General features: G+C 41.5%; 1 protein-coding gene across 1 annotated transcript; it reads right to left on the reverse strand.

Annotated features, from left to right (window-relative positions):
• Positions 1–7,940: 7,940 nt before the first annotated feature.
• LOC140532051 (apolipoprotein L3-like) lies at positions 7,941–17,004 on the reverse strand. The gene is made up of 3 exons (XM_072650601.1): positions 16,820–17,004; positions 11,026–11,403; positions 7,941–10,992 (listed from the first exon to the last, which is right to left on the reverse strand). The coding sequence occupies exons 2-3, from the start codon at positions 11,364–11,366 to the stop codon at positions 10,680–10,682; spliced, it is 654 nt and encodes a 217-aa protein (XP_072506702.1). The 5' UTR covers positions 11,367–11,403; positions 16,820–17,004; the 3' UTR covers positions 7,941–10,679.
• Positions 17,005–18,800: the final 1,796 nt, after the last annotated feature.

Here is an 18,800-nt window from a genome sequence, read left to right on the forward strand (position 1 = left end):
CCATGCTGGGCAAGAATCATTTGAAGACAAACTTTCCAAGAGTTTATGGCAGCCTAGTGGAAGAGGATTTGGGTACATTCTGTTTGGTCCCAGAAGATAGAATTGCATGCATTTCGTGAAAGCTGTCACAAGGTAGATTCTATCTAATCCTAATCCAGCTATTGAGATGCTGGGTCCTCCCAACACTACAGAGGGTTATGGTGGGAGACCAGGGAGCAGGAGGTCCCAGGGCTAGAGATCAATTCAAGGCAGCAGTGGGAGAGAACTAGGGGTGAGGATGATGATGATGAAAAGGAGCCCATGCCTCAACTCAGTGAGTAGAAGACAGCCAGGACATAGGGAAAGGCAAGGTTTCTCCAAAGCTGCCCACTGACCCAGAGAGATTCCCAGTACAACCTGAATAGAAATGAAAATTCTTAGACTACATACCAAATGTGGGGAGGGCCTGACGGCCACTGCCTCCTCTTGTCTCTCCTGCCAGGTTACTTGTCTTCATGCCTTTGTTTCCATTCAACCCCTGAGATGGTTTTTTCCCACAGTGGGTCCAAGGTTGGGCCATCTCGTAAAGGAAGCCCATTTCCCTCCCTCCCTCCTCTAATGACTTTTGATTCCTATCTCTGGACACCTGTTCTACCCTCCCAGCTCCCTCTACCACACTCCAAGAACGGAGGGGCTGCTGCTCCTTGTGTGCCAGGTCAAGTACAGTTCCTTGTACACAGTAGGTGATCAATCAGTGATTCCTGAGTTGAATGGTATTCTCCATCCCAGGCTTGAGGGCCACACTGAAAGAGGCTGGGAGTTTGAAAGGGCCTTCTGGAGATGAACCAGATACCCAGTGGCTTCCCCAGTGAACACACAAGTAAAACTGTTAAGGCTGAAAGAAACATGATGGCCCTAACTCTAGACAGAGGATGTGACTTTGAATCTTGCCTCCCACACTTAGTAGCTGTGGGACCCTGGGCAAGTCACTTAAAGATCTTCGTGCCTGAGGTTCTTTAACTGTCAAATGAGGTGGTGGAAATTGGTGGCCTCTGAGGCCCTTTCTAGCTCCAGGTCTATGATACTATGTGCTGGGACTCAGTTTCTCCATATGTAAAATGTTGGTGTCTGTGGCTTCTGAGGTCCTAAATAGCAAGGCAAAATCAGAAGAAATCAAAAGAATCAACAAAACCTAGTATATACAGGAATATTCTAAAATAAGAATTAGAGGAACTCAAAAGTATAAAATTCCCAAACTGTGAGAAGACCACATAGGAGATGAGGAGATGGGCTTATTTAAGATCTCTATTTCCTGAAAGGAAACAGAGCTACCTACCTAGATAGATACTTCCAAAGAAAAAAGTTCTTAGTCCTCAAGTATTCACAAAAGAATTCCATCCAGCTTTAAATTTGAATTCACAGTACCCAAATTATTGTCAAAAATTAAGAAAAAATTCTATATTAAAACAAACAATTATTTATTATTATTACCAATATAGTCCAAATATTTAAACCAAGGAAAGATCAAAATCAGAAGAGATATTACAGTCCATTATCATTAATAGGAATTGAAATTTTTAAACAAAATTCTGTCAAATAGGCTACAAAGATTTTTCCAAGAAATCATTCCTTATCACCAAGTTGAATTTACGCCAGGGAGGCCAGGATGGTTCAACATTTGAAAAACAATGCATATTGAACAATCCTATTTAAAACCAAAACATCCAACACCTTGTGATTGTCAAAGGCTTTTCCTGCATCCATTGAGAGAAAGTACAACACTAATTCATGCTAAAAACCCTGCAAAGTAAAGGTGTAGAGGAACTTTCTAAAAAAGTGATTTAGTTTTAGTTCTCAAAGTTCACTAACATAAGATTTTCAGTTCTAAATGTTCTCTCACTCGCCTTTCACCTCCAATGTGCAATCTGATAGAGGCTCTACTTCTACATTCATATTACACATATTTTCACATTAATGATGTGGTAAATAAGAATTAGGACCAGTGGGAGGAGCCACAAGTAAGTAGAAACAAACAAAGACAGAGCACTTAGTAAGCTTCTATATTCCATTAGACTCCCAAGTTCTCTTTCTCAGTGTTGATAGTATGTTCCAACATGAGTTTTTTGGAGTTGTCTGAGATCCTTGTGTTGCTGAGAAGAGTCAACTCTATCAACGTCAGGCATGGCACAATCTTGTTGTTACTGGGTACAATGTTCTCCTTGTTCCATTCCCTTCACTCAGTGAGGAACTTCTTAAAAATCACATAAAGAGCATCCCAGAGCTGTTAGCATCACATGGAATAGGGATGCACTTGAACCTTTTCCTGTAGATAAAGGAATAAAGCAAGGATGCCCATTTTCCTGACCATTATTTCATAGAGTTATGAAAGTATGTGTGTGTTTATCTGTTCATGTGACTCTGTGTATGCATATATGCATATGGAAACATACATATATGTAACTCTAAAACTTTCACAATTTGCTGAAGATAAGACAATATACTTGGAAAATCCTAGAGAATCAGCATAGATACTAATTGAGACAATAGCTTCAGCAAAGTTGCAAGCTACAAAATAAACCCTCAAAAATCAGCTATAGTGTATACATATATATAATAGTGTGTGAGATGGCTCAGGTCCCTACATAAATCAATTACTCAGAGGCCTCTCAAAGTGATGACAGAAAAGAGATTTATTCGATTCTCGAGAAGCAGGGCTAACCTGTAGGAGTAGGAAAGCTGAAGACAAAGAAAAGGCACTGATTTATACAGACCGCAACGCAAGTCCCTCCCCCCCCCCCCCCCACTGACCATTATTCTCATTAGCTGAGAATATGTCTTACATTCCAGACACGAAATCTAACCAATCCCTTTTGAAATGAAGACATTGAAGAATTAGGTAAACTTTGTCCAATCATTGAGACCTTAAAATATGGTAACCTTGAGCCTCTCAGTCTTACCTCACCCCTGGGAGAAGAATTACAATCTGAGAAGTCTTCACTAAACCTGTCCCACTCAATCCCTCCTCTTATGTATTAACCTGAAGACTTGTCATGGATATTTCAACCAAAGTTCTGTAACATGACCTCACACTGTCTATTAATCTCCTCATCACAATCAGGATCATTCCTGTCTTTTGTCTCCACAGGTGCCCATCCTTCATTCTTTAGTATCATCAGCCGAATGGCTCCTTCAGTCCTCTCTTCTACTCTAGCAAGTTTTAGGAGAGAATTTCTAACTATTTTAGTAATAAGCGAAATCAAACAAGGTAAACAAATAGGAAGTAATATGATACCACTAATTGCTATGATGCCAAACCACAGTAATCTCTTCCACCAGCTCCCTTCAAAACAGGACCACCAAGACGTATTGAAAAGGGAGTTCCAGGTTTGTTCAAGAACATGAGTAACCTTCCTGATATTTTTGGTGATCTCTTTCACTATTCTTGCATTATCATCAATTTTTAAGCAACATGTAGATAAATTGAGTTTCCCACAAACTCCCCCTTCTTCTGCAAGTAAATAATCTAAGATCAACCTATGTTGCAGTACTGCTTCCCTAGTTTATGTGGCTTGATCGACCAATAAGTCCAAATCTTCTGCTGTTTGATTGGTAATAATTTCAACTACTGCTTGGAGTCTGATTAGTCTATTTAATAGATATATAGGGGTTCTATAACCCCAACTCTCATCTTGAGCCCAAGTTGCAGGCTCATACTCTCTGATTATCCTCTCAGGAGGCCAAGTGTCACCCCACGCATTTGCATTTCCAGTTTGAGTGAGGGAGGTGTCAATGTTCCTCTTCCTTTTGGCTAGATCATCATATAGAGGAACCCCCAGATGCCGTTTCCCTGATTCAGTCAAGAAAAAGAATTTAGTGTGCATACCCTTTGACCCAGCAATATCGCTACTAGGACTATATCCCCAAGAGATCATAAAAATGGGAAAGGGTCCCACATGTACAAAAATATTTATAGCAGCACTCTATGTAGTTGCCAAAAACTGGAAGTCAAGGGGATGTCCATCAATTGGGGAATGGCTGAATAAATTATGGTATATGAATGTAATGGAGTACTATTGTGCCATAAGAAATGATGAACAAGAAGACTTCAGAGAGGCCTGGAAGGACTTATATGACCTGATGCTGAGTGAAAGGAGCAGAACCAGGAGAACTTTATGCACAGCAACAACCACAGTGTGTGAGAGTTTTTTCTGGTAGACTTAGATTTTTGTAATAACACAAGAACTTCTGAAAAAAAAAAAAATCCCAATGGTGGACCTCAAGGCAAAAAGCCTTCCACACTCAGAGAGAGAAATATGGAAGTCACTCACATAATGTAGCAGATCATGTTTGTGTATGTGTATCTGTTTGTGTATCATGTTCTGATTTGTTATACGGATTCTTTCATTTATCTTAGTCTGACTACATAGCATGACGATAGTGAAAATATACTCAATAGGAAAGTATATGTAGAATCTATACAGAATTGTATGCAGTTGTGGGGAGGGAGGGAGGTAGTGGGGGGTGGGTGGGGAGGGATAAAATCGCAATTGTATGGCAGTGATTGTTAAACATTAAAAAAAATAAAAAAATTAATAAAAAAAAAATATTATGCAAAAAAAAAAAAAAAAAAAAGAAAAAGAATTTAGGTCTCACCAATCCAATATAACAAACACCCCTCCAGTTTAACAGAAGGTGAGTATAAGCTATCTGTCCACATATCCAATAATGTCCTCTCAAAGCAGGATTTTCCTCTAGAAACAGTCTTACTCTGTAATCCATAGCCGGAAAGTACTTCACATCTTCCGGGCCTAATGGTCCTCCTTTCATGATCTCTGACTTACACCTCCATAGTTGTTGCTTCCTCTTCCATATACAATGTTGATAATTCTCCCCAGTTCTATTGATTACACTCCAGAAAGTATCAAACATCATCCTATGTGTCCCATTCTCCCACTTCCATACCCATTCTTTATATTCTGTGTTATTCTTAGTACTATTCATATATATACAACTCCACAAATAGTCATAGTCATGACCCCTTCTCATTCTTTCCCTTATGAATCCTTCCCTTCATACAGAGATTCAAAGGGAAAGGTAAATTAATGAATTGTCCATTTAGAGGTTCCATCTCATACAGCAGTCTGGGGAGAAGTATCATCTTCTGCAGTTTTCTGACCTGGATGCTCCTTCAAACAGTCTTCAGCACAGCATCTCAGCATCTTCTCTTTATCTTCTTGTAGAAATCCAGATAGATGTCCACTCTCCTACAAAACTGAACTTAATACCATCTTAGATTACCATTCCTATCACTCTTACAAAAATCAAAATTGAAACTTTGACAAATTGTCTTTTTTTTAAAAAAAAAAAGAAAAGAAAAGAAAAGAAAATTCACATTAAAATGCAGCTCCTACATTTCACAGTAGGTCATTATTCATTCCCTCATTAGGAAGATGAGATTTCACTAAGGAGTCAATACCAGGCTCCAGTACTTACATAAATACAATAAATAATCATTTTTAACACAGTGCATATCACATCATAAAACAATTCCAACTTCTGATCATGTGATGCTTCTTTTAAACCATTTACAATATAGTCCACAAACCATCTTTCATTTAACATTAACCAACTAAGATAAAATAATAACTATGCATGCTAGCCTCACAAGCCCTTGACCTGATTGTCTCCACACCATTACGAAGAATTAAAGGACCCTAACTTATTGTTGTTGGTCTAAAGTCCTAAACCTGTTAGCTTAATTTTAGACTTAACCTCAGATGTTCCCCTACCAACAATCTATTATTCAACAGATCTGGTATTATTACTTACAAAACTTCTGATTTTAGGAATTTGCCACTAAGAGTAGGGACATTGCAGGGAAACAACATCTCCCTCACTTCATGTCAATTCCAGGCAGGAGTAGATTGTCAACTGGCATTCAGCCAGGCTTAAAATCTACCAGGTGTCAGTGGGGAAATTGAGTCAGGAGAATCCTACCTCAGCCCAGGCTGAACAGTTGCTTTCCTGACCTTCCCATGAGATCACCTTTTTGCAGTTCATACCAGCATCTCACAGGCTTACTGGCATCATGAATCAGTGGCTCAGACCGCCTCTCTTGCTATCCACTCCTGGAGTTAGACTCAGAAGAACAGTCAGTCAATAGTCCTACAAAAATCTTAAAATAGCAAGCTCCAATGGTCAGTTTCAGACATGACCAATTTCACATTGATCAAGGAACATCTTTTGAAGCAGGTCTTAAGTAGCCTACATGCCTTTCTATACATGTTCTAGTTCCTGATTGAATAACAATCATGTCATTGCTCTAGTAGATTTATATCTGTTTCCCAAACTACTTTATCCCTTTCTAACCCAGCTCAATCTAAAAGAATGAGCTACACATGTGATAAGTTCAAACACTAACTTGAATTTTTATGTTCATGTAATGAATTCAAATCAAAACAATCATTTAACTTCCAATGCTAAATATTACCAGAGGCTACCTACCTCTAAGAAAATTAGACTGAAATTCTTTTTCCCAAACTGAAGATGCCTCTGATTTAGTCTCAGTAATTAATTCAGTCAATTGTTTTAGTACTAATTGCTTTTACGTCATTTTGTAACCTGTAAAGATCTCATTCCAAGTTGGGACCTTTGTCCATTACCCCGAACGAGTTTTAGTCCCATTTGTCTAAAGGCCTTGGAAAACCTCACCTTGAAAACTCCTTGGTTTTTTTTCCACATGAACCAGCTATCCTAAGGTACACTCTATCACTATGCTCAAGTCTATTCTACTTCCCACTCTTAGTTCTATCAGTCCCAATCTCCAGTTTACTGGCCACTCCCATCAAGACCATTCCTGGAGCTCCCAGACCACCTGGGCCCCCCCCCTTTTTATAAGGGATTCCTTTCCCTGAATCCCCCTGTAAATAAAATACAATTACAGTTAACTTTAAATCCCAATTTTGTGTTATGTAACAATGATACAATACCTATTTACTCCCATTAGATTTAGAAAGAATGTTCCCAGGGATGTTATTTACCTCTTAGATCTTAAATTTGCCCTAAAGAGCCAATCACTGAAGATCATTTCTTATACATTTTCAAATTCTCATCAAAGCAAGTTCTACATACAATCTCCTCAGCTGCTGGGGCTGTACTTGTTACTAGCCTGAGGACTGCTTCTTTTCCCACATATACACACAGTGTACCAGCTTTAGGTTTTAGCATTAGAATTACAAATGGCAAACATAATTTTCATAAGTGATAACAAATTGTTTTAGCTATGAACCCGAACAATAAATTTCAGATGACATCAATTGCATTTTCATATCCTATTAGAGAAACTAAATTCTTCCCACTTTTGTAACTTACAAATACAAATTGGATAGGTAGGCCTTCCAAAAACCCATACGAAAGATTTTACAAAGTATTTCTTAATACAACAAATATTTCCTCTCTTACGAACAGTTTACAATTTATCACAATCCCCTTGAAACTAATTGACAGAAATCACAAGAAAAGACCTAAATCCGAAGCCTTTTCACATTTGCCCATAAACTTTCTTTTACAAACATAACTTTAGAGTAAATGCTTGATTCATGGCAAAAACAATTTTAACTAAAATTTCCTTTTCAACAGCAGAAATAAACTTTTAACATAATACATCCTCAGATGGAACAGGCTTGACAATCACACCCATATATATACATGTACATTTTTAAAACGTTCTCATTTTCTTAATAAGAATGCTACAACAAGGAAACTCTTACAAAAACATTCATAACAGCTCTTTTTAACCAATTCATTAATTAACTTAACAATGCAATTTCGAATACAATATTTAGATGAATTACCTAAAAATTTAAACTTATTTACATTTACTTAAAACTTAAAATAAGCCATTAGCCTATTCAACTCCGTTTTTATATAACAAATTTAAGTGTCAAATTATCAAATTTCTATCACATCTTTTTAAAACCCCAATCTATATGTAATAAATTACAAAATTTAAAATTGTGTAACAGTTACATTAGATTAATGTTGCATCTAACAAATACCTATCCTTTTGTTACTGGATCTAACATTATTGGCAGAAATGCTACTGGGTGTCTCTGCCCTCCTCTTATTTGTGCCAGGATTCCCAAGGCCACCACTTTCTAGCTCTCCCACTCTGCAAAGAAAAAGAAAAACCTAAACTTATTTTCTCTTTACTTTAAATACATTGTCTGGCATCAAATATATTGATCTAATTAAACCTAAATTCAAAACTCTCAGCTCTAATTTGCTTACTTGAGATTTTCTTTTACTTTCTAATCTTATGCTTACTTACACCATACTTTAATAAATTCTAACCTATCTGAAACATTAAATTAAGAATGACACATTTCACCTATTCACAATTCCAAATACAACCAGAATGAATTCAATTAACTTTCTGTTATTTCCCATTACACTAAAATTTCTTCTTTTGAGTGAGGCAGGAAATGGTTAAATGGTTGCTAGCATGCCTCTTTGGTCTGAGGGAAAAAGATAAATTCCCTCCCTCCCTTTTGTACTTCTTCCAAGCCTTCTGATTACACAGTACCCCTGCTCCTCTCATCATCTCTACCTGCTTAAATTCACTTGTCTTTCCCTCAAGCCACTTTGAAACTGCACATAACTTATTTCTTTCTACTCCTAACCTGACACTTCTCCTACATTCTTTTACTTGCTGTTACCAACCATATAAACTGAACAGTAAAATAATATTATTATTTTTTCTTTCTCTCCCTCCTTGTCCCTCAGCCCCTCTGAAACTAGTCTGGAGGGGTTGAAGAAAGGGAGTAACAGGAATTTCAAGGACAGTTCAGCTCAGCCTTTCTGCTCCTGCTGGCTGGCTGGTTAAATTTACAACCTTATCAGATAAAAACAGAGACACACAGACTTTCATTCACACAGAAATACCAACACAACATATACAGACAAAACATTTAACAGAACAGAATAGTACATATAGGTTTAAATTTTTGGCAAACCCAATCCTCAGAGGAATCATATTTGGGCCAGACTGTGCCTCCTCCTCCGATATCTTTTCACCCCATATGAAACAACAATACTTAATCATCTTCTTCTTGTCCTTTCCTCTGTAATTTGGTAATTCGTGCCAATTTTGTAATTGATTTCCCAAAGGACTATTTACCGGTATTTCCTGATTCCATTCCGAAGCTTGGTGGGGTTTGGACTGCCCTTTCCCCATTCTTTTGGACGAGGGTTGTCACCAACACCTCCAAGTCTATGACTCAATAAATTTTGCTAGCTCCCTCGCTAGCTCTCAGTGGGGGTAGCCCACCCACCTGCAGTCACCCAACAAACGTTTTTTTGGGGGGCCCTTCACCCTGGGGTCCTGCAGTCCACCAATTTGGTTGGGAGTCATCACCTTCTCCCCGAGTCTATCTAAGACTCAACGAATTGACCCCCAGACCCCCCTGCACTTACCGCTGGGTTGTACGCGTACAAGTTGCCTGACTGCAACCTTCAACACCAACTGGTTGGCATTTTTACACACTTCACAGCTTCAGAGTCTTTGGAGTCCCTATCTCTATTCTTTTCTGTCTTCACTGAGTTCCTCTGCTTCGGGTCGTTACCTTGCAGAGAGGGAGGCCCGGCAGCCCTTTTCAAGGACCATGGGGGAATCTCCCCACAGGCGCCCAGCCGTTGAACTGAGCTGTCAGCCGTCTCTCAGAAAGGTCACAGATCCCGGGCGAAAGCCCCCAAACTGTGTGGGATGGCTCAGGTCCCTACACAAATCAATTACTCAGAGGCCTCTCAAAGTGATGACAGAAAAGGGATTTATTTGATTCTTGAGAAGCAGGGCTAACGTGTAGGAGTAGGAAAGACAAAGACAAAGAAAAGGCGGTGATTTATACAGACCTTAACGCAAGTCCCTCCCCCCGCACTGACCATTATTCTCATTAGCTGAGAATATGATCTAAAATTCTAGACACGAAATCTAACCAATCCCTTTTGAAATGAAGACATTGAATAATTAGGTAAACTTTATCCAATCATTGAGACCCTAATGTACTACACAGTTTTATATCCTTATATGGAATTATTCTGTTCTAAAAATATAGTAACCTTGAGCCTCTCAGTCTTACCTCACTCCTGGGAGAAGAACTACAATCTGAGAAGTCTTTACTAAACCTGTCCCACTCAACAGCAAAATCTAAGAAGCAGTAATAAAAAAGGAAATCTCCTTCTAAATCACAAACTATGCATGAAGGGAGTGTGTCATCCGGGACAAGTCATTCCCTGCACTGCCCTGCTCCCTCCCTTCCCCAGGCTATAAGATAAAGAAATCTGTAGGATATGGCCCTTATAATACCTGAACTGTAAGGATCCATGCAAATTTCAGCCCTTGGGAGTCCAAAGTGGCCTGTTCCAAGTCTTAAAGATACTGTGACCCCATGTTATACAGTATGATCCCATGGAGTTAGTGTGAGCCAGGACTAAATTCTGATATTGATCTTTCTGTTTTCTCTTTTCTCCACAACAACTGTTTCTAAAAACCTGAACCTAAAAAATTTCACTTTATTCCCCTCCTGGACACTCTCATTCACTGTCAACAGATGGGACTGTGCCACTTTTAGGTTCTTGATTGAGTGTCCATTTCCAGCAGGGTCTGGTAGATCTCGGACAGCTCCTGCAGTCTCTTCCAAATGCTAAGCTTTCTCCTTCAGTTTTTCTGCTATTAAATCCTTTGTTCCATTTGACAAATGCGTGGAATCTTGCACTATGTCTGCTATGTCCATTAGAAGAAAAACTCCTGCAGAGAGAGCACCTCTTATCCTGGCTTTTTTGGTCATGGCTAATACTGTGCCTGGAATAGACCTGTTGATCTGATCAGTAGTAGAAATCGAGCCTGACCTGAGCATTCTGAGGGCACGAAAGTTTGGGGTAATATTTTTGCAGGATTTCCTCAGCCATTCCATCGAAGCAAGAATTTTCTTTACTGATTTAGATAGACATTCCAAAATATCATTTCTTATTCACTCAATGTTATCTAACTGTGACTTCCTCCATGACTCACTCACATGATCAACAACGCTTGCAGAAATACCAGTGACAGCAGCTGTGGCTCCCAATCCCATCACACCTACAGAGAGAGCCAAGCTTGCTCCTGCTGTTACAGGTGCCAGTGCCAATCCTGCTATGATCAGGATGCCTGAGACAGCACCAGCAGAGCTTGCTACTACACTAGTAATGGTGCAATTCTTGTGAATCGTGTCGATTTTGTCTGCGGCCAGGTGAAGCTCTTTGATATGTTCTTCCAGTTGCAATTTGGTCTTGGGAAAATCCTTCAAAAACATTTTCACTTCAAACTGCATTTCCTCATCAGAATAATCCATGCTTCCCTACTCTAGGTCCAGGCAATTGGCTTCTCCCCTGTGAAAAGCAGAAGTTGAGAAATGATGAGGAAATGAGAACAGAGATGGGAAATGACCTTCACTTTTCCAAAGAGTTCTAATGCTGGGCAAGTTCTGATATAGGTTATGCTTGTGCAAGCATGTAAAACATTTCCACATTATTCATTTTGTGGAAGAAATCTCAGAGAGAGAGAATATAAGTAGTCAGACATCAGTTTGTTCTCTGGAGGCAGAGAGCATTTTGCATCAGGAGTCTTGGATTATCTTGGATCATTGTATCCCTATTGATTAACACAAGACCTGGCACATTAGTTGCTGTCCTGTGGATTCAGGTGAGTCCAACTTTTCATGACCCAATTGATGTTTTCATGGCAAGATACTAGAGTGGGGTGCCATTTTCTTCTCTAGGTCACTTGAGGAAACCTGAGGCCAACAGGTTTCAGTGACTTGTCCAGGGTCGTACAGCTTGCAAGTTTCTGAGGCCTGATGTGAACTCAGGAAGATGAGTCTTCGTGATTCCAGACCCACATTCTATCCATTGCACCACTGAGCTGCCAGCCTGATACAGGCCAACGTTTCATCAACCTTTTATCTATATCTATCTATCTATTTAATCTATCTATCTTTCTAATTACCTGAATATGTATAGACTAATCTGTCTACTTGTCCATCCATGTCTTTATCTAGTTACGTATGTATGTATATATATATTTATTGACTTAACTATCTAGTCTATTTACTCATCTGTTTATTTATCTATAATTCTCCTTATCCATATGTGAACATATGTATTTCTCTACCTACCTATCTTTCCATCTGCTCGCCTACATACAAACATGTGTGTGCACATGTATGTATATGTACATATCCACACATGTTTATGTATGTATATGTGTACACAAACACACATGTATTTATATCTCTGTTTGACACTCCATGTTCTTCAAACTCAGCCCCTTCTTATCTTTCCAGTCTTCTTACACCTTCCCCTCTTCTATGTCACTCTTCAGTCCAGGGACACTACCTTTCGGGCTATTCCACAAAACGATATTCCATGTCTTGGTGGCTGGAATTTGCTCTAGCTGTCCCCCATGCCTGGCATGCTCTCCCTCCTCATCTGGGTCTACTGGCTTCCCATGTTCTAAGGGAAGCCTTTCCTGACCCCTCTTCCTCTTCATGCCCTACCTCTTCTATTTGTTTCCTATTAATCCTTTATGTGACTTCATGCTACATGTTTATTTATTCATTGTCTTCCCCATTCAATTTTGAGCCCCATGAAGGCAGGGACTGTCTGCCTCTATCTGTATCCTCAGCCCTTAGCATGGTGCCTAACACACCATGGGACTTTAATAAATGTTTATTGATAATGAATTTATCTACATGGCTATGACATCAGCTTACATTTAATTATCTATTGAGTTCTCTATGTATCTATTGACCATCTATCTTCTTGCCTTTCTACATATCTGTAAGTATCTCTAGACAGAAAAACCTCAAACTTCTTTTAAAAGAAGATAATGAATGAGACTGTGTGTTTTCTACCGCTAATTGTTCTTATAACCTCAAGTAAACTTCTGTGTGTAGCTGGAACCTGGGGAAAAATTAATTAACATGTCTTCAAACCAAAGCAAAAGGGAAAAAAAGCCACACAGATATTTGTAAAGTGCCTGCCCTGTGAATGGCAGGGTAGATGGGGCCAAGAATGAGATGATGCCCCATCTGGAAAATGACCAACTTAGACAACATGACCTCAAAGGTCCCTTCCACTTCTCAAACCTATTTTTCCCTATGGTTGTGGGGCAGGAGCCATGGGGTCACCTCTCCAAAACACTCTTAGTGACAAATCTTTCCCAAGCCTAGTCATCATAGAGCAGTTGATTCAATACCCCTCTGCTTTTTGAGGACCGAGGCCACTCAGTCACCCATTTCTGGCCAGGAAGAAGGAAAACAGAGTGTAAGAAAAACATTATGTAGGTGTTTTTCTACAAACTTATTGAAAATGTTCGACTGCAGTGAGTGGAGGTGGTTGACACTAGTAACTCCAAGGCTTCTATTCTCTTTCAGGGAGCACCAGGTTTGAAGGTAGCCCTCTAAGTCTAGGGGATTGTGTAGTTCCCCAAGGAGGAAGAGAATGGGGATCCCCATAGAACTAAAGGTTTTCTCTCTCTCTCAGCTTCAGGGGTATTCCCTTTCCAGGGAAGTTTCAATTATGTGTTAGTACTTTCAGTAAGTAGGACTAAGGAAGTCCCTGGGAGAGAAAGTAGCACTCAAGGGAGAGGGAAATCAAATTGCTCCATTTATATGCTTGAATCACCAGCTTTTTGCATTTTGGTTTGGGTGAAATAAAGGCTATTCAATTGACCAGATATGCATTGTTAGCCTGAGTGCTTACATAGGAGCAGAGGTGTATTTTTATGCAGAACTATAGATACCTAATACAAGCTATGTCCTCCCCAATGGAGAAACTGGGTAGAATTTCAATGGCACACATAACTGGCAGACAAACAGACATGCTGGGAAGGAGCTTACCACAGTACACACAGCTCTCTCCCCAAGGGCTCTCACCTGGCTCCCTTGTTCCCTTAACAAACTAACCACTTGTGGCCAATGTATAAGGGACAACTGAAGAAACACCAGCCCACAGCTAGGGCCCTTGCCCTCTTCTCTGTCATCCACTGGCCCTTTAAGAGTGCTAAAGAGACTCCTGCTCTTCTTAAGGCCATCGGCCTTGGCTGCTGCCTTCCTTTCCTTATGACTGTGGTAACAACACAGCTCAGAACTCCTCAGTTCTCTGGGGGACATCCTATCCGTGATTTCACAGGGGGAAAGGGACTTCCTAAGCCAAAGCAGAGGCAGGTGTGCCTGGTCTAAAACAGTCTTGGAGTGTTACCAAATGAAGTGGCCAGGGGCAAACAGCCACAAAGTGTCAAAGGTCACACTTGAACCCAGCTCTTCTCCTTTGAAAGCTAATTTACCTTATACAGTAAACATGACATTGCTATATGCTGGGCACAGATGATGGGCTGAGGACTCCTTGTCTGTTCCAAACAACTCCTGGTTTTCATACGTACCTATCCTGTGAGGACCTGGACCCTGCAGACTGTGGTCCCAGATTCCATCTGCCAGCTCCTTGGTCTGGACTTGATTCCCAATCCTACATAAACCAACCATGCCCCACAGCTTTTCCCCAGCACTCAACTATAGGGGAAGGGACTACTTGTGTTTTTATCTCTAACTTCAGGCCACTGGCACATAAAATAGTAAGCACATAAAAAGTTACATGTGTAGAAAATAAACTGAGTCAGCATGATACAGTGAAAATAGCACTAAGTGGAGCCTTGAGGCAGAAGCCCTGGATTCAAATTCTGCCCAAGAGGCTCACTACCTAGGTGACACTGAGAAGAGCTGCCCCTGTCATGCAGGGGCTGGACCAGATGGACTTTGAGGTCCCTTTCAGCAGTACAGCTGACCAAGGCAGCACACAGTGTTCATGGGAAGCAAGGGGACATCACTCCCATGAGGGGCATCTGGGTGACCATCACCCAACATAGAACCAAAGCAAGCCTTTTTCCACATGAGGTGATCCCACTCCATTGAGCATCCACAGGCTCAGGAAAGTAGGTGGTTGAACAGATGGGGCACTTGACCTGGAGTCAGAAAGACATGAGTTCAAATCCTCCCTCAGGTCTTTGCCATCTGTGTGACCTTGGGCAAGTTAGTTCTGCACTGTGTGCCTCAGTTTCAACATCTGTGCACTCAAGGACTTTGTCTAAAGGGCCTCAAATGTCTCTCCAACTATAAAACAATCATCACCCCTTTCAAAACACACTTATTTCAACTTCTGTGCGCAGAGTTCTTGGAGATTTTCAAAGCACTTTAACAGCAGCAACTCTGATAGTCTAATGTTATTAAATCCATTTGACAGATGAGGAAACTGAGACTCAGAGAGGGGAAGTGACTTGCCCAGGGTGACACACAGATGGAAAATGGCAGAGGTGGAATTCAAACCCAGGCCTCTTGACTCCATATCCTGATTATTTTTTCTTCTCACTTGCCCTGAGAAGCTCCAAGAAGCAAATGTTTTCACTTTCCCCTTCCCTTATGTGTCCCCATTTTACATGTTTATACACTCCAAACCCTGGGACAAGGCCTCATCACCTCTTATCCTTACTCCTCTGGATTTGGGCTTGCAATAGTGCAGAGAAGAGACACAGCCCACCTCCTCCCAGAAAGCCAATGGGGTTAGACTCCAAAATAAATCATGCATTTCTTGGATAAGGCCAGAGCAGAAATTCATTTTGTTCGTATTTGTGTCTTTGTAGCCAGGGTTTTTTGGGGTTTTTTTTTTTTTGTAGTTTAAAAAATATTCTTTGTAGTAGACAGACTGGGTAGGGAGAAAAAGTAAATGTATAAATTAATTAATAGGATCAATTACAATATTCCTATCCCAGAATGATGAAAAATCCAGGCACCAAATGGTCATTAGGGATGATAAGAATGGTCCCTGAAACTTAGCAATGGCTGAGACAAACCCCAGCCTTCCTGGGGTACCAGCCATGGCTCTTTAGTTTGTCAGGGAAAGCAAGGTGACCTGAGGCCAGGAATGAAACTTGGGGCTCATCAGTAGTGTGGGAGAGCAAAGGAAGACCAGGGGCTCCTGGGCCAAGCCCAGGTAGAAACCACTAGATGCAGAGTTGGAAAAGACCTTGCTGGCAGCTCATCTCATGGACTCATTTCACAGGGGAGGAAAGTGAGCCCCAGAAAAGATCAGTAATGCACAGAAAAAATCCTGGAACGGCCTTTCAGGATCTTCTAGTCAAATCCCTTGCTTTTACAGATGAGGAAACTGAGGCTTTGAGAGGCTAAGGGATTGGTTTAAGGTCATACATAGCAAGAATCAGAGGCTGGACCCTGCACTGCTGAAAATGTCAACATTTTCTACCCTTCCTCTTTCTCTTTACTCCTATAATTAAAAAAAAAAATTTCTGAGAACTAGGATAAAAGTTTTCATTGGCCAAGATGTAGAACAGAAAATGCAGATTGTCTCCTCAGATTGGCCCCTCACCCAGGTTAACCAACTCTCAGCTTCTATAGACTTACACTCCTGTTGACCCAGAGAACTTGAGGGCTTTAGAAATACCCCAACAGACACACACACACACACACACACACACACACACACACACACACACACACACACACACACACACACACACACACACACATATATAGCCAAGAGTCATCCTCACCTCCACCTTAAGGAAACTCCCCAGAGTAGCCCCCCATACTCCTTTACCAGCTGATGCCTTCCTGCACAGGTGCCTCTGTTCTTGCCCCCAGACAGTGAAGTCAGACTTTATCATCTTCCCAGGACTTGGGGTCGGCTCCTGATCACCAGCACAAAGGAATCCTCAGTGTAACACAAACCTTCTTACCTGTCAGGGGTCTATTCAGCCAGCGAGCAGGATGGAGGGGATCAAAGTCTCTGAGGGAAGGAAGTTCCTGGGCAGTCAAAACTGAAACCAGAAGGCCTTTTAACTTATTTTTAACAGATGAAGGAGAAACTGCCACCTCCAAACTGGATGCCCACCTACTGGTGTGCAAACATTCAGGGACAGAGTTTAGAGAGTCATGGAAGAGAAAGCAATTTAGAACTTGGGCTGGCAGGGAATTCAGACTGTAGAAGGGCAGGTCCTAGCAACCATGATCTGTTTATCTCCTCACAGCCTTGTTTGGAGGTTCAAAAAGAAAAGATGCCTGAAGTGGTTTGTAAACTTTAAAATGCTATGTAAATGACAGTGAATGTGAAATTCTTGCCTGCATGCCTCTCTGTGGCCTGCTCCAGTGGAATATAAGCTACATGAGGGTAAGGAGTAGAACTGGGTGGTCGATTTGTCTTCACTTTCATATCCCTGGTGCTTTGGTGCTCTGTCTCTTAATAAAAATGAGTTCAATTGAATTGGAGGGAAAAGGTCTCCCTTTCCCTACAGTCTGGTCTTCAAGCTGTTGCCTCAATAATCTTTCTTCCATAGACACATTAAGCCACAATGGAGGGCATCCATCTCCCCAGAGGTGAGGGCAGGGGCTGCCCAGCTCTGCCCCTCAGCTAGGTGGAGCTGTCCTTTGAGAAGATAAGGCACTACAGCCATGGATCCCTATGGTACCACCCATCTGGGGGCTTCTCCATGAGCACAGGAGCCAGTGATCCCCAAAAGACAGAAATGCACCTGTCCACATGCTGTCAGGACTGGGGGTACCATGGAAGTGCTTGCACCAATGTGACCTATCCTCTGAATTAGGGCAAAGGAAGCAGTCCAGAAAAGCATGACCAGTTTGGGGAGAGACTTGGACACCATGCTGGGCAAGAATCATTTGGGGACACACTTTCCAAGTCTTTATGGCAGCCTAGTGCAAGAGGATTTGGGTTCATTCTGTTTGGTCCCAGAAGACAGAACTGCATGCATCTGGTGAAAGCTGTCACAACATAGATTCCATCTAATCCTAATCCAGCTACTGAGATGCTGGATCCCCCGCACACTACAGAGGGTGATGGTGGGAGACCAGGAAGCAGGAGGTCCTAGGGCTAGGGATCAATTCAAGGGAGCAGAGGGAGAGAACTAGAGGTGAGGATGAGGGTGATGAAAAGGAGCCCATGCCTCAATGCAGTGAGTAGAAGAAAGCCAGGACACAGACAAAGGCAGAGTTTCTCCAAAGCTGCCCACTGACCCAGAGAGCTTCCCAGTACAACCTGAGTAGAAATGAAAATTCTTAGACTACATGCCAAATGTGGGGAGGGCCTGATGGAAACTGCCTCCTCTTGTCTCTCCTGCCAGGTTACTTGTCTTCATGCCTTTGTTTCCATTCAACTCCTGAGATGGTTTTTTCCCACAGTGGGTCCAAGGTTGGGCCATCTCCTAAAGGAAGCCTGGTTACCTCCCTCCCTCCTCTAATGACTTTTGATTCCTGTCTCTGGGCACATGTTCTACCCTCCCAGCTCCCTCTACCACACTCCAAGAATGGAGGGGCTACTGTTCCTTGTGTGCCAGGTCAAGTACAGTTCCCTGTACACAGTAGGTGATCAATCAATGATTCCTGAGTTGAATGGTATTCTCCTTTCCGGGCTAGAGGGCCACACTGAAAGAGGCTGGGAGTTGGAAAGGGCCTTCTGGAGATGAATCAGATACCCAATGGCTTCCCCAGTGAACACACCAGTAAAACTGTTAACACTGAAAGGAACATGGTGGCCCTAACTCTAGTCAGAGGATGTGGCTTTGAATCTTGCCTCCAACGCTTACTAGCTGTGGGTTCCTGGGCAAGTCACTTAAAGGTCTTTGTGCCTGAGGTTCTTTAACTGTCAAATGAGGGGGTGAAAAGTGGTGGCCTCTGAGGCCCTTTCCAGCTCCAGGTCTATGATAC

Source organism: Notamacropus eugenii, chromosome 3 (genome assembly GCF_028372415.1).
Source record: "Notamacropus eugenii isolate mMacEug1 chromosome 3, mMacEug1.pri_v2, whole genome shotgun sequence".
Lineage (NCBI taxonomy): Eukaryota > Metazoa > Chordata > Mammalia > Diprotodontia > Macropodidae > Notamacropus > Notamacropus eugenii.